At 44.4% G+C, this 16,663-nt stretch overlaps 1 protein-coding gene across 3 annotated transcripts in view; it reads right to left on the bottom strand.

Moving 5' to 3' along the window:
* The window catches only part of LOC122946774 (ubiquitin carboxyl-terminal hydrolase 12-like), a 77,523-nt gene that overhangs the window by 16,826 nt on the left and 44,034 nt on the right, over nucleotides 1–16,663 (bottom strand). For all 3 annotated transcript variants that reach the window (XM_044306579.1, XM_044306577.1, XM_044306578.1), the window contains one exon: nucleotides 5,551–5,764. Coding sequence is in view for 2 of the 3 variants with exons in the window: in XM_044306577.1 (XP_044162512.1) it covers nucleotides 5,551–5,764 (214 nt within the window). In the remaining variant the exon portion in view is untranslated. The remainder of the gene's footprint in view (nucleotides 1–5,550; nucleotides 5,765–16,663) is intronic.

Raw genomic sequence — 16,663 nt, 5'->3', positions numbered from 1 at the left:
CCACAAGACAAATCAACGTTATTCCTGTCATCTGTTAAGTGGGATTTAATGTTACGGCTGATCAGGCACACATACAAGTATTTTGTATAGCGCCTAACAGATGTACACACGATTCTCCACAAGATGGCAGTGTTGCTCATTCTGCTGAATCAAATCCATGTTTCTCAACATTATTCAGTCTCACACCCCCCAGCCTGAACTCTGAACCCCGTGGTTCCCCATGGCCAAATTCAGTCATGATTTTGAAAACTGCTTAACTGACATACTGAATTATGCTGTGGCTATTAAAGGGGTTTTCTCCAACACAGAAAGATAGACTATCACGAGGATATGTCATCACCCCACAGATCTTTACGGGACATTTCTATCAAACTACATATTCATAATTTTTTAAAATATTTGGCTGTTTTTATTTTTCATTTCAGCAGTACTAGGTCAGCGAAAATTACGAAACACTGTCCTTCTTTAGCAGTCAGCACGTCTATATAGATAGCATCTTTCCTTTACAGTAGCAGATAGGATTACCTATCTACCAGTGAAATAGTAGACTAATAGAATTAGGACAACGGCATGACAGGTCTAGTGTTCTCCTGATGGGGCTGTATAAAGGTGTCCACAGAAGAGCAGTGTAATGTATGTGTGATGCTCTAATTGAGTTGCATATCCCCTTTCCCTCTTTGGTCGGATTGAAGGGTCTGAGTGAGGGGAGTCAAGTAATATATATATATATATATATATATATATATATATATATATATATATATACACACACATACATACATATATATATATATATATATATATATATATATATATATATAAACACACACACACATATACACACACACACACACACACATATATACACTACGTGCAGAATTATTAGGCAAATGAGTATTTTGACCACATCATCCTCTTTATGCATGTTGTCTTACTCCAAGCTGTATAGGCTCGAAAGCCTACTACCAATTAAGCATATTAGGTGATGTGCATCTCTGTAATGAGAAGGGGTGTGGTCTAATGACATCAACACCCTATATCAGGTGTGCATAATTATTAGGCAACTTCCTTTCCTTTGGCAAAATGGGTCAAAAGAACGACTTGACAGGCTCAGAAAAGTCAAAAATAGTGAGATATCTTGCAGAGGGATGCAGCACTCTTAAAATTGCAAAGCTTCTGAAGCGTGATCATCGAACAATCAAGCGTTTCATTCAAAATAGTCAACAGGGTCGCAAGAAGCGTGTGGAAAAACCAAGGCGCAAAATAACTGCCCATGAACTGAGAAAAGTCAAGCGTGCAGCTGCCAAGATGCCACTTGCCACCAGTTTGGCCATATTTCAGAGCTGCAACATCACTGGAGTGCCCAAAAGCACAAGGTGTGCAATACTCAGAGACATGGCCAAGGTAAGAAAGGCTGAAAGACGACCACCACTGAACAAGACACACAAGCTGAAACGTCAAGACTGGGCCAAGAAATATCTCAAGACTGATTTTTCTAAGGTTTTATGGACTGATGAAATGAGAGTGAGTCTTGATGGGCCAGATGGCTGGATTGGTAAAGGGCAGAGAGCTCCAGTCCGACTCAGACGCCAGCAAGGTGGAGGTGGAGTACTGGTTTGGGCTGGTATCATCAAAGTTGAGCTTGTGGGGCCTTTTTGGGTTGAGGGTGGAGTCAAGCTCAACTCCCAGTCCTACTGCCAGTTTCTGGAAGACACCTTCTTCAAGCAGTGGTACAGGAAGAAGTCTGCAAGGTAAGAAAAACATGATTTTCATGCAGGACAATGCTCCATCACACGCGTCCAAGTACTCCACAACGTGGCTGGCAAGAAAGGGTATAAAAGAAGAAAATCTAATGACATGGCCTTGTTCACCTGATCTGAACCCCATTGAGAACCTGTGGTCCATCATCAAATGTGAGATTTACAAGGAGGGAAAACAGTACACCTCTCTGAACAGTGTCTGGGAGGCTGTGGTTGCTGCTGCACGCAATGTTGATGGTGAACAGATCAAAACACTGACAGAATCCATGGATGGCAGGCTTTTGAGTGTCCTTGCAAAGAAAGGTGGCTATATTGGTCACTGATTTGTTTTTGTTTTGTTTTTGAATGTCAGAAATGTATATTTGTGAATGTTGAGATGTTATATTGGTTTCACTGGTAAAAATAAATAATTGAAATGGGTATATATTTGTTTTTTGTTAAGTTGCCTAATAATTATGTACAGTAATAGTCACCTGCACACACAGATATCCCCCTAAAATAGCTCAAACTAAAAACAAACTAAAAACTACTTCCAAAAATATTCAGCTTTGATATTAATGAGTTTTTTGGGTTCATTGAGAACATGGTTGTTGTTCAATAATAAAATTAATCCTCAAAAATACAACTTGCCTAATAATTCTGCACTCCCTGTATGTATAATATACGCTGTTAATATGTGATAGAAAAAAAAATGGAAGTGTCCCTTTAAAGGGGTTCTCTGGGATTTTGATATTGATGACCTATTCTCAGGACATCCTAGGTCATCAATATCAGATCGGTAGGGGGTCCAACTCGGGCACCTTTGCCGATCAGCATATAAAAATCCCAGAAAACCCCTTTAAGTTTAAAGGGAGTCTGTCACCACTGTATGACCATATACAGCACTTACATGGCGCTGTAGCAGACCTATACAGGATTCTAATGGTACCTTTGTTATATTCTTTAGACATCCAGAAGCAAGAAAAACGACATTTCATATGCAAATGAGCACTCGCAAGTGCCCAGGGGCGGCGTTCTGTGTGTAGGTGCCCAGGCTGCTCTGCCTTTTTAACCGTTACTCCTCCCCAGCCTCTTCCTTTGCCCGCCCTCCTATTCCCTTGTATCCTCCCTAGGTCTGGCCGAGATCCTGCACCTGCGCACTAGTTGAATTGATGCCCTACCCAAAATGGGCATTGCAGTGTGCATGTCCCGGCCCGGCGAAGCAGTGCGCAGGCGCGGGATCTCGGCCGGACCTAGGGATGATACAAAAGAATAGGAGGGTGGGCAAAGGAAGAGGCTGGAGGAGGAGTAACGGTTAAAAAGGCAGAGCAGCCTGGGCACCTACACACTGAAGGCAAATACATTAATTTAAATAGAACAATGCTCCAAAGCTGTCTATAGCCTTTAATTTACTAAAACTGTAATACCTCTTTACTGTTTTTTTCACGTCAGACACATATCTTATGTAAATGCAGATCCCGTGTGCTGCGGCAGATGTGGAGCCAGGAAAATGACTACGGAGATGGTTAATAGTGCCTAAAATGTGTTTTTTGGGGTTTACAGGAGAACGGCAAGGAACCAATTCTGAAATGAAGGTTCAAGTAAAATGTTGCCTATTACTGCATGGGGAGTTAAGCACCTGTGATAATGCAGCAGGAAAAGTGAGTCATGGAAAACAGGTCACAGTAGTCGGAGGATGGAGATTACAGCTCCACATTCTACCATATGAGTAGGCTAAGTTTAATCAGGGACTGCATCCTCATCTGATGCCATGGGTCAAATAGGTAGAGGGGTCTTCATCATTAACTACTACCATCAGTGAATATATCAGCATGCCCATCTAACTTCAGTATCTCACATAAGTGTGTACACCCATGACATTTTTTGTAAATATTTTATTACATCTCTTCATGGGACAACACTTTGATACAATGTAAAGTAGTCAGTGTACATCTTGTATAACAGTGTAAATTTGGAGTGCCCTCAACATAATTTAACACACAGCCAATAATGTCTAAACCGCTGGCAACAAAAGCGAGTACACCCCTAAGTGAAAATGGCCAAATTGTGCCCAATTAGCAATTTTCCATCCCAGTTGTCATGTGACTCGTTAGTGTTACAAGGTCTCAGGTGGGATTGGTGAGCAGGTGTGGTAAATTTGGTGTTATCGCTTAATACTCTCTCATACTGTTCCCTGGAAGTTTAACATGGCACCTCATGGCAAATAACTCTCTGAGGATCTGAAAAAAAGAATTTTTGCTCTACATAAAGATGGCCTAAGTTATAGGATTGCCAACACACTGAAACCGAGCAGCAGCACGGTGGCCAAGACCATACAGCAGTTTAACAAGACAGGTTCCACTCAGAACAGGCCTCACCATGTCGACCAACGAAATTGAGTGGACGTGCTCAGCGTCATATCCAGAGGTTGTCTTTTCAAAATAGATGTATGAGTGCTGCCAGCATTGCTGCATAGGTTATAGGGGTGGGGGGGGGGGGGGGGGGGAAATCAGCCTGTCAATGCTCACACCATACGCCGCACACTACATCAAATTGGTCTGCATGGCTGTCATCCCAGAAGGAAGCCTCTTCTAAAGGTGATGCACAAGAAAGCCTGCAAACAATTTGCTGAAGACAAGCAGACTAAGAACATGGATTACTAGAACCATGTCCTTGTTTGGTTCAGATGGTGTCAAGCATGTGTGGCGGCAACAGGTGAGGAGGAATACAAAGACTGTATGTATGTTGTCTACAGTCAAGCATGGTGGTGAAAGTGTCATAGTTTGGGGCTGCATGACTGCTGCCGGCTGTGGGGAGAAACTGTTCATTGAGGGAACCATGAATGCCAACATGTACTGTGACATACTGAAGCAGAGCATGATCCCCTCCCTTCGGAAAATGGGCCACAGGACAGTATTCCAACATGATAATGACCCTAAACACACCTCAAAGAAGACCACTGCCTTGCTAAAGAAACTAAGGGTAAAGGTGCTGGACTGGCTAAGCATGTCTCCAGACCTAAACCCTATTGAGCATCTGTGGGGCATCCTCAAATGGAAGGTGGAGGAGTGCAAGGTCTCTAACATCCGCCAACTCTGTGATGTCGTCATGGAGGAGTGGAAGAGGATTCCAGTATCAACCTGTGAAACTCCATACCCAAAAGAGAGTTAAGGCAGTGCTGGAACATAATGGTGGCCACACAAAATACTGACACGCTGGGTACAATTTGGCCATTTTCACTTAGGGATGTACTCACTTTTGTTGCCAGCGGTTTAGACATTAATGGCTGTGTGTTGAGTTATGTTCAGGGCACCCCAAATTTACACTGTTATACAAACTGTAGACGGACTACACATTGTATCAAAGTGTTGTATCATGAAAAAAATTAATAAAATATTTTTTTTTACAAAAATGAGAAAAGTGTACTCACTTTTGTAAGATACTGTATGTCCTGCAGCACCTGGATTATGGAGATTTTTTTTTTTCTCTCTTCAGCGCCAGGTATGTTCCACTAGCGATACCACCTGATGTTAGTAGAAGATCCCATGCATGCAGCCATTACCTGGAAAACCTTGACAGGAAAGCGGCTGCCCAACCTTCACTACCTGTTCCCTGGTAACTATTACTGTCACATCTGCACTGGTAATACATTTAGATAATAGGTATAGATTAGGGAACTCTCTGAAATATTAATGTAGCATTATCTACTTGATTATTTGGGGTGGTGACTATGGTTGGTGACCTGTGAACTAAGAAACAGTTTGTCTTACATTACTGAGGACAATAACGCACTTTGGATTTATTAGCATACCATTTTCTTTCCTCAATCTGGAGATGAATTTCTTGGGAGGTATGACCCCCACTTTCTTCTTTTGGGTGGCAATGCTGTTAAACAGGTCCGCCAAGCATGTGAGTAAGCTTTCCTTCTTCCGTGGCTGGACCTTGTATGCCAGAACTTTTTCCCGAAACGGACGACAAAAATAAAGTGCTTGTAGAACAGAGTTGCAGTAGCAAGTGTTGCCGAACTAGAAGACGAACAAACAGAAAAACAAAATGATAAATAAATGAACAAGCTACAAAAAAAAAAAAAAAGTATATAAAAGTATGGCAAGTACATTTTCTGCAGACAGAGTACAATAAAGTAAAAACACAGTATGAATAAAAACTAAAAATAATTAAAATATTATTTCGCATTTTAATTGGAGCGCGTCAAGTTATGACCAATTCTTCCTTGGAGAAGAACAACAAACACTTAACTGATATTCCAATCACCAGCAATTGGAATCAGTAACTTTTGAGGAAGAAGCTATTCATACATGCATACCACAAGTACATCAGAAGTCCAACAGTTGACTACACTGGTCTCCACAAAAATAAGATCTAGTCACCTGATGACTGCAGCTCTGGCAATGCTTGGATTCTCTGCAGTAATCAGTGGTGTCACTAACACCAGGCAGCGATACAGTTGTATACTGCAGCAGGGCATGGGAGCCTATGGCTGACCACCCGTTCCACCTCTTATGAATGGGCAGATTTACAGTGGAGGATGGAAGAAACCTTTGGCCTGAACCGCACCACTGACAGCAAGAGAACGGGAGTGAGGCGAGTATTGGCTTCTTTTTTCAATTATCTCTTTGTGTTATACTACAGAGAAGCGTTAACACTAATGTGGGCACTGTGGGGTTACATTGTTACTATGGGGAGCACTTACTAACAAGGGCACACTATAGGAGCATTATTACTATTGGGGGCACCATTGCACAGAAGCTTTTGGGGAACTATGGGGAAGTACTATGAATACTGAAGGCATTCTGGTTGGCACAGTTACTTTTAGGTAGCTGTAGGAGAAGACTATTACTGTTGAAAGCACTCACGTTTTGTTTTTTAGATGCACTACTTGCACAACTTATTTTTCAGAGCACTACAAATTATTAGTGTCAGGGGCAGTATCTGCATGGAACATTATTACTGCTGGGCACAATTATTTTTGAGGAAGGACATGGTGTGGCACAAGTTACAGTAGTGGGCACCGTCTAAGTCCCTTTTCTCTGCAGTACAGTATTTGGTGGCACTTGGCAAAACAGCATTAGGTGTATCAGCAGGATGACAATTTTAGGTAATGAGAATAGGGAGTTTGCATTGAGAAGGTGGGGAGGATAATGAAAAAGCGAGGAGCCTAATATGTACCTGCAGGAGAGATTACCTAAGGCTGGAAGATGTCATAATGGTGGTCTGGGATGAATGGAGAAGACGAGGAAAAAGAATGACTCCAATAAGTTAAGCGTACTGTATATAATTGTATTCTTCCCATGTGTGTTTTCTAGGACTAGATTGAATTAAAACAGGGACAATGTATCTAGACCTAACATGTAAGTGTCTTTGAAGTTTGGGGGAGAGGGTCTGAATTTCGGTACATATGCCTATGTCTTGTATCCCTGATCTCTTAGGCTACTTTCACACTAGCGGCAAGGAACTCCGGCAGGCTGTTCCGGCAGGTGAACAGCTTGTCGGATCCACGATGCCGCTAGTGTGCGCATGACCCTGGACTAGCGCTCCGGCCCCATTGACTATAATGGGGGCGGGGCGGAGTTCCGCCGGCAGCACGCCAAAAATGCCGAGAGGCGGCTGGAATAAAAGAACGACATTTCATAGTTTTATTCCGGCCGTCTGTTGGCATGAATGCCGTGCAGCCACCGGAACTCCGGCTTGCCCCCATTATAGACAATGGGGCCTGAGTGGTAGTCCAGGGGGAACACGTGCACTAGCGGCAGCACGAATCCGACAGGCTGTTCACTGGCAAGAACAGGCTACCGGAGGTCTGTGTCCCACTAGTGTGAAACTAGCTTTAAAGGCCCTATTTATGCTACTAGCAGGAACCTGCTAATATTAAAGACAAGATATTAAAAGTATAGTGCTTCTCTGTTACTCATCAGCAGATCACTTTCTGTTAAGAACAGCCTATGGCTCATTTACCATTTGTAAGTTAAAGACTGATTTAAACACCAGTAGTCACCCCAACATTTCCAGGGTGAAGCTGTTACTGTAATATATCCAACAACTCCTCTGTAACGGATCTCCTGGCACCCCGACCGGGTACCTCCGTCGATGTATGCTCCCAGTTCTTCCCGAGGAATCCAAGCACTCTGCTCTACACCAAAACCACCAGAGGAGCCAGAAACAGCTCTTACAAGAGCTAGTAGTTATAGCCAGGGAAGTATAGCAAATCTTCAGCGTATAGCAATCCCCACACACATGAGATGAGGCTCTATGTTGAATGTAAAACAGCAACTCTTTAATGGGTTATTTTTCAGCCTTGTATGCAGGTCTCCTAGCAAGGGACACTCCCCCCTGGAGCCCTTGTAGAAGACTGACAGTTTATATTTTAGCCAATAACATGCATTTACAGTATTGAAACCTTCCCAGCAATTGTACACAAACTCTTTTCCCTCTGTCTGTAACGCAATCAACAAAATACAATTACCAATAACACAAAGGCTACAACCCACATAGAATCCTCCCCTCTGCGATATAATCATGGTACACCATGGTTAACATAATCATCACAGGCAGGAGAGTACACAATGTCCTCTGTCCTGGAGACAACCGAGTTGTAATTCAATTATCTCTCAGGACAGAGGGCAATCGCCAATACACACAGAGAGACAATGGAACAGACCTCACTACCTACTCAACGTATACAATGTCCCACCCTTTACAATACACAGACATTTAACATCCCAACATAGCACAAATTAGTTGTAAAAGTCTCTTGGGCTGTACCTGGCTACAAAAAAAAAGTACATTAAACCATTTGTAAGCACATTAATAAATGAAATTCAACCCAAACAAGAAGAATAAATACAAGATGGCACCATCCAAACGGAGACAGAATTCAATAATCAAGTTAGTAGTTAATGCCATACAGTATAAACAGTGGTGCTCGAAACAAAGCAAATTGTCCATGTAGCATCAAAAAAATGAAAAAAGATGGCATGGCACTCACAATAAAGCAAACTCTTCCTTTATGGAAGTGCAGTAGAGGAGATAAAAACAGCATAGCAGGTGGCCTACGGACCTTTCGTTTCCTTCAGGGGTTTTCCCAAGGATTCATGGGAGCTAGCACAGGTTCCCTTAGATTACTCCCCAAGCACATATGATAACAATATCACCATTAAGTAGAAAACATTAATAAAAAAAAATAAAAAAAGGAATTAGACTTACCGGTAATTCAGTTTATACGAAATCACCACGGCAGCCACGAGGAGATTGACCCCTGACCTCTGTATGGGGCAGGAACAGAGAAAGGGTTTAAATCCCCCCCCCCCCTCCCACCACCAGTGTGTCCAAAATTACAGAGACAGAAACAAAAGGTGGTGAGAAAAGTCAAGAGGATATTACTTCATAACCTCCAAGCTAAGGACCAAATTAAGGGTAGGGAATATATGTGCCGTCGTGGTGATTTCATGGAAACTGAATTACTGGTAAGTCTAATTCCGGCTTTCCACCTCATCACCACGACGGGGGCGACCGCCTGAAGGACTTTACGTCCAAAAGACAAGTCTGAACTACTACATAAGTCTAGTCTATAGTGTTTCATAAAGGTGTGAATGCTGGACCATGTGGCAGCTTTACAGATGTCCTCTAGAGAAGCTCCAGCCCTCTCGGCCTGGGAGGAGGATATAGCTCGGGTAGAGTGGGCTCTTAGGTTTGAGGGGCAAGGAAGGCCCTGGATTTCATAACAAAGAGAAATAGAATCTCTAATCCATCATGCTAGAGAAGACCTGGAGGCTTTTAGACCCTTATTCTTACCTGAGAATAAGACAAACAGGTTATTGGTTTTACGGAATTCTTTTGTAACCTCAAGGTACCGTAGAACCGAGCGTCTCACATCTAGTGAATGGAAACTGGATTCTCTACTGTTAGAGTGATTAAAACAAAAAGGCAAAATTATCTCCTGGTTTCGGTGGAAATCGGATACCATTTTAGGAAGAAAACCGGGATCTAGCCTAAGAATAATTCTATCGGTGATACGGAGATAGGGTTCTTGTATTGATGGGGCTTGAATTTCGCCTAGCCTTCTTGCTGTGATGGCAACAAGAAAAGCAGTTTTTAGGGATAGGTGCTCAATGGAACAATTTGACAAGGGCTCGAAAGGGGCGAGTGTCAGGCCTGTGAGCACTGTATTGAGGTCCCAGTTAGGAATCCGGGATTTTAGAGAAGGGCGGAGCTGAGAACCTGCTTTCATAAATCTTCTAATCCAGCAGTGGTTGGCTAGATCTTGATCGAAGAAACAAGCTAGGGCCGAGACTTGTACCTTCAAGGTGGAAGGTCTAAGACCTAGCTCGAGACCTTTCTGGAGGAACTCTAGGATTTTCTGAAAGTTAGGAGGCTCTAAGTTCGGGGCAGGGTTACTGATCCAGGAGCAAAAACTCTTCCAAATCTTCAGATAGATCAAGAAGGTGACCTTCTTTCTACTTGCTTTCAGGGTAGAGATTACCCGATCAGAGAGACCCTGTGATTTCAACATCTGGACCTCAGTATCCAAGCTGATAATTTGAGGAAACCCGGGTTTGGGTGTAAGATTGGCCCCTGGTGAAGCAGGTCCCTCCTGGAAGGGAGAGGCCACGGGTTCCAAGGGAACCATCTCCTCTTCGGCCAATAAGGGGCTATTAATATTAGGGTTGTATCTTCTTGGTTGAGCTTCTGGATTATCTTGGGAAATAGAGTTTAGTGCTCCCTTCAGGTGAATCGCGGATATTGATCTTACGTGGGACTCCGCCCAATTGAAGATCTTCCCTGCCACGAACATCAGCTTTCCTGATCTCGTCCCTCCTTGGTGAGAGAGGTACGCTACTGTTGTAGTGTTGTTGGAAAGGACCTTCACATGCAGGCCCGAGTAGGTCCTCTGCTGCTTTCAACGTTTTCCAAACCGCTTTGAGCTCTCTGAAGTTGGAGGATTGAGAGCGAGTTGTTGATGGCCAGGAACCCTGAAAAGTAATGATCTCCCACTTTCGCTCCCCATCCTTTTTTGCTTGCGTCTGTAAGGACTTGTATGTAGGGAGTCTTCTCCCAAGTAGGAGCTCCTAAGGACAGGTTGTTTGCGCTCGTCCACCAGTCTAGGGAGGCTTTTAATGTTGGAGGGATAAGCACCTTGTGGTTTAAAGAAGTCTGCTGCCTGTTCCAGATTCTGAGAATCCACGACTGGAGGGATCGGAAGTGCGATTGACTCCAGGGGACAGAAGGAATGCAAGACGAGACCCAGAAGGCTCATGGCTTCCCTTATGGGACAAGAACTCCTGTTCTGAAACCGTCGAATCTTTAACTGAAGGTTTCTGATTTTGTCTGGTGGGAGAAAAGTATGTTGAACCCAGGAATCCAGGATGACCCCTAGAAACTGGATTGCGCTGGAAGGTAGCAAATTTGATCTCTTCTGGTTCACCAACCACCCTGGATCCTGAATGAGAGACAGGAAGGTTAGTAGGTCTATTTTGAGCTGGTTCTCAGAGTTTCCAATCAGGAGAAAGTCGTCCAGGTATGGTACGATCACCAGGCCCTTGCTTCTCAGGAAAGCCACCATCTCAACCACCAGTTCCGTGAAGACTCTGGGAGCAGATATCATCCCAAAGGGAAGGGCCGTAAACTGGAAGTGAAGGGTTACTCCCTTGTGATCTTGAATGGCGAATCTTAAAAACTTCTGAGAATCCGGATGGATTGGGACGTGATAGTAAGTATCCTGTAGGTCTACTGTACACATCAGAGCGTCTCTCTCTATTAATGGTATCAGGGATTTTAGGGATTCCAGCCTGAATTTCCGATATACTATAAACCTGTTCAGGGTCTTTAGATTTATGATGGTGCGAAATGAACCTTCTTTCTTTTCTACCAGGAAGAGATTCGAGTAGAACCCCTGTCCTAGCTGTGTTGATGGTACCTGGATTACCACATCCATATCCAGAAGGTTCTGAATTCCCTGCAGGATCTTCTTGTGTACGTTGAAAGAGCTTGGGTTGGTTACAATGAAGCGGTCTGGGGGAGATGAAGAAAATTCCTCTGTCTTTTAGATGGAGGCAGGTCCCTGGGTAAGGAGGATAGCTGGGATAAGGAGGATTTTACTTCCTCGTGTATCATAGCTCTTAACTCCTCAATAAATGAAGGCTGTTCTTCACATATAACGCTAGAGATACAATCTTTGCATAATCTCTTGCGGCAATCATCCGGAAGTCGCTTAAGACAGGACACACATTTCGCCGGCTTCCTGAACTTCTTCTGAGGATCCTCAGGGACCTGGAGGAAAATAGCCCGTCAGGCTAGCTGAACATATACAAAAAGTACAAAAGCGTGTAAGCCCCAAGCCAGAAGAGTGGAGGAGGATGAAAAGGCAGGTAACCAGACACAGTAACAGGGCAAAAAAGCGCTTTCACCACAGGGGAACTTACGGCAGGCGGCACGGAGGGGTCTCCTGGGGAGCGGGGTTCCGCAGACATGACGGCACATACAACAGCTTGTTGCTCGGCACTTCCATGTGCCGATATTTTAAAAGGAGAAGCATCATAAAAGACGTCACTTCCTCCGTCCACCGGAAGAGACGTCTGCCGCATACCTGAAGCGCTATGGCGCACACCCGGCTACAGCCCCGGAGTCCCGGCGGGAGATCGCGACCAGGGAGCAGTCTCACGTACAGTAACAGAGCGAGGCCTCCCACATCACCCCTGCCCAGCATTAGTACGAGGACCGCAGGAGGGCAGCGGAACACCAGGTGTTTTGGAACGGCATCAGCTTCATCTCCCTGGGCAGGGAGACTCTCTCTGCCCCTGTCCTCTGTAGGGACAGGAAACACTGGTGGTGGTGGTGGGGGGGGGGGAGATCTAAACACTCTCTCTGTTTCTGCCCCTACAGAGGTCAGGGGGTCAATCTCCTTGTGGCCGTCGTGGTGATGAGGTGGAAAAAAAAAATCTATACACCAATTTACATGATAAAAACAGACCGATCATTTAGCCCAGAGGTCCTGATGCATCCGCGTTAAGTCTCTTTCACATTAGAGAGTTTTCCGTCTGGGTGCTATATCACCATCACCAGGATAGGTCATCAGTGTGAAAGAAATTAAGTGGTCAATGAATGGTGCTAATTGTACTTAACCACTTAAGGACCACAGGTTTATACCCCCCTAGTGACCAGGCCCTTTTTTACAAATTGGCACTCCACAACATTAGCGGTTTATTGCTCGGTCATGCAACTTATCACCCAAATGAATTTTACCTCCTTTTCTTCTCACTAATAGAGCTTTCATTTGGTGGTATTTCATTGCTGCTGAAATTTTAACTTTTTTTGTTATTAATCGAAATCTGACGATTTTTTTGCAAAAAAATGACATTTTTCACTTTCAGTTGTAAAATTTAGCAAAAAAAAGACATCCATATATAAATGTTTCGCTAAATTTATTGTTCTACGTGTCTTTGATTTAAAAAAAATGTTTGGGTAAAAAAAAAAAAAAAATGGTTTGGGTAAAAGTTATAGCGTTTACAAACTATGGTACAAAAATGTGAATTTCCGCTTTTTGAAGCAGCTCTGACTTTCTGAGCACCTGTCATGTTTCCTGAGGTTCTACAATGCCCAGACAGTAGAAAACCCCCACAAATGACCCCATTTCGGAAAGTAGACACCCTAAGGTATTCGCTGATGGGCATAGTGAGTTCATAGAACTTTTTATTTTTTGTCACAAGCTAGCGGAAAATGATGATTTTTTTATATATATTTATTTTTTCTTACAAAGTCTCATATTCCACTAACTTGTGACAAAAAACAAAAACTTCCATGAACTCACTATGCCCATCACAAAATACCTTGGGGTGTCTTCTTTCCAAAATGGGGTCACTTGTGGGGTAGTTATACTGCCCTGGCATTCTAGGGGCCCAGATGCGTGAGAACAAGTTTGAAATCAAAATCTGTAAAAAAAATGGCCGGTAAAATCCGAAAGGTGCTCTTTGGAATGTGTGCCCCTTTGCCCACCTAGGCTGCAAAAAAGTGTCACACATGTGGTATCGCCGTACTAAGGAGAAGTTGGGGAATGTGTTTTGGGGTGTCATTTTACATATACCCATGCTGGGTGAGAGAAATATCTCTGCAAAAGACAACTTTTCCCATTTTTTTATACAAAGTTGGCATTTGACCAAGATATTTATCTCACCCAGCATGGGTATATGTAAAATGACACACCAAAACACATTGCCCAACTTCTCCTGAGTACGGCGATACCACATGTGTGACACTTTTTTTGCAGCCTAGATGCGCAAAGCAACCCAAATTCCTTTTAGGAGGGCATTTTTTGACATTTGGATCCCAGACTTCTTCTCACGCTTTCGGGCCCCCGATATTATCGGCCGATATTCAGGATTTTGAACGTTATCGGTATCGGCATTTATTTTGCCGATATTCCGATAACGTCCTGGGAACACAGATCGCGCTGCTGACAGCGCTCTCCGTGTTCCCTCAGCAGCAGCACAGGGGAGAAGGAGCAGTGTCTCCTCCCCCTGTGCTGCTGCTGCCGCTCCAGCCAATGGGAGGACAGGGGACAAGAGGGGGGGAGGAGCTATGGCCACTGCGCCACCAATGAAGCTTAATCTCACATTAATTCATATACAGGAGGCGGGAGCTGCAGAATCACATAGCCGGCTCCCGACCTCTATGAGCTGTAGCTGCGATCTGCGGTAGTTAACTCCTCAGGTGCCGCGGATCGCAGCTACTGCTCATAGAGGTCGGGAGCCGGCTATGTGATCCTGCAGCCAGCTCCCGCCTCCTGTATATGAATAAATTAGAGATTAAGCTTCATTGGTGGCGCAGTGCGCCCCCCCAAATCAGACATTCATGGCGCAGTGCGCCCCCCCAAGCCCCCCAGTATCAGACATTGGTGGCGCAGTGCGCCTCCCCCCCAAGCCCCCAGAGTATTAAGCATTGGTGGCGCAGTGCGCCCCCCCTCCCCCCCAGTATTAAACAGTGGTGCGCCCCACCCCACCCCAGTCGCAGTGCGCCCCCCACAGGATTCCCTCTCCCCTGCTCCTCCGATCGGAGCCCCAGCAGTGTAATGCTGGGGCTCCGATCGGTTACCATGGCAGCCAGGACGCTATTGAAGCCCTGGCTGCCATGATAAGCTCCATGCTACTGTGTGCACAAAGCACACAGCAGCAGGGACAGTGTGAGCTCCTATTCACCCTGATAGAGCTCTATCAGGGTGAATAGGACAAGGGTTCTAGTCCCTAAGGGGGCTAAAAGTTAGTTAAAAAAAAAAAAGAAAGTAATTAATAAAAATAAAAACACCAAAATATTAAATATAAATGAAAAAGAAAGATTTACAAAAAAAATAAAAATACACATTAACAATAAACATTAATTTTCAGCAGATTTGTGGGAATTTTAATTTTTTTTTCAAAAATGAAAATTCCCAGAATATCGGTATAAATTATCGGCTATCGGCCTGAAAGTTCACAAATTATCGGTATCGGCCCTAAAAAATCAATATCGGTCGATCCCTAATAAATACCCCACATGTGACCCCACTTTGGAAAGAAGACACCCCAAGGTATTCAATGAGGGGCATGGCGAGTTCATCTAAAAAAAAAATTTGGGCACAAGTTAGCGGAAATTTTTGTTTTTTCTCACAAAGTCTCCCTTTCCGCTAACTTGGGACAAAAATGTCAATCTTTCATGGACTCAATATGCCCCTCACGGAATACCTTGGGGTGTCCGAAATGGGGTCACATGTGGGGTATTTATACTGCCCTGGCATTTTAGGGGCCCTAAAGCGTGAGACGAAGTCTGGAATATAAATGTCTAAAAAATTTTACGCATTTGGATTCCGTGAGGGGTATGGTGAGTTCATGTGAGATTTTATTTTTTGACAAGTTAGTGGAATATGAGACTTTGTAAGAAAAAAAATATATATATATATTTCCGCTAACTTGGGCCAAAAAAATGTCTGAATGGAGCCTTACAGGGGGGTGATCAATGACAGGGGGGTGATCAGGGAGTGTATATGGGGTGATCACCCCCCCTGTCACTGATCACCCCTCTGAAAGGCTCCATTCAGACGTCCATATGTTTTTTACGGATCCACGGATACATGGATCGGATCCGCAAAACACATACGGACGTCTGAATGGAGCCTGACAGGGGGGTGATCAGGGAGTGTATATGGGGTGATCACCCCCCTGTCATTGATCACCCCCCTGTAAGGCTCCATTCAGACGTCTGTATGCGTTTTGCGGATCCGATCCATGGATGCGTGGATCCGTAAAACACATACGGGCGTCTGAATGGAGCCTTACAGGGGGGTGATCAGGGAGTGTATATGGGGTGATCACCCCCCTGTCACTGATCACCCCCCTGTAAGGCTCCATTCAGACGTCCGTATGTGTTTTGCGGATCCGATCCATAGATGCGTGGATGCGTAAAACACATACGGGCGTCTGAATGGAGCCTTACAGGGGGGTGATCAATGACAGGGGGGTGATCAGGAAGTCTATATGCGTGATCACCCCCCTGTAAGGCTCCATTCAGACGTCCGTATGTGTTTTGCGGATCCGATCCATGTATCCGTGGATCCGTAAAAATCATACGGACCTCTGAATGGAGCCTTACAGGGGGGTGATCAATGACAGGGGGGTGATCAGGGAGTCTGTATGGGGTGATCAGGGGTGATCAGTGGTTCATAAAGGGTTAATAAGTGACGGGGGGGGGGGGTGTAGTGTAGTGTAGTGGTGTTTGGTGCTACTTTACACAGCTACCTGTGTCCTCTGGTGGTCGATCCAAACAAAAGGGACCACCAGAGGACCAAGTAGCAGGTATATTAGACGCTGTTATCAAAACAGCGTCTAATATACCTGTTAGGGGTTAAAAAAAAATCACATCTCCAGCCTGCCAGCGAGCGATCG

The sequence above is a fragment of the Bufo gargarizans genome, chromosome 9, assembly GCF_014858855.1.
Source record: "Bufo gargarizans isolate SCDJY-AF-19 chromosome 9, ASM1485885v1, whole genome shotgun sequence".
Taxonomy (NCBI): domain Eukaryota; kingdom Metazoa; phylum Chordata; class Amphibia; order Anura; family Bufonidae; genus Bufo; species Bufo gargarizans.
This window is presented reverse-complemented; position numbering and strand designations above follow the sequence as displayed.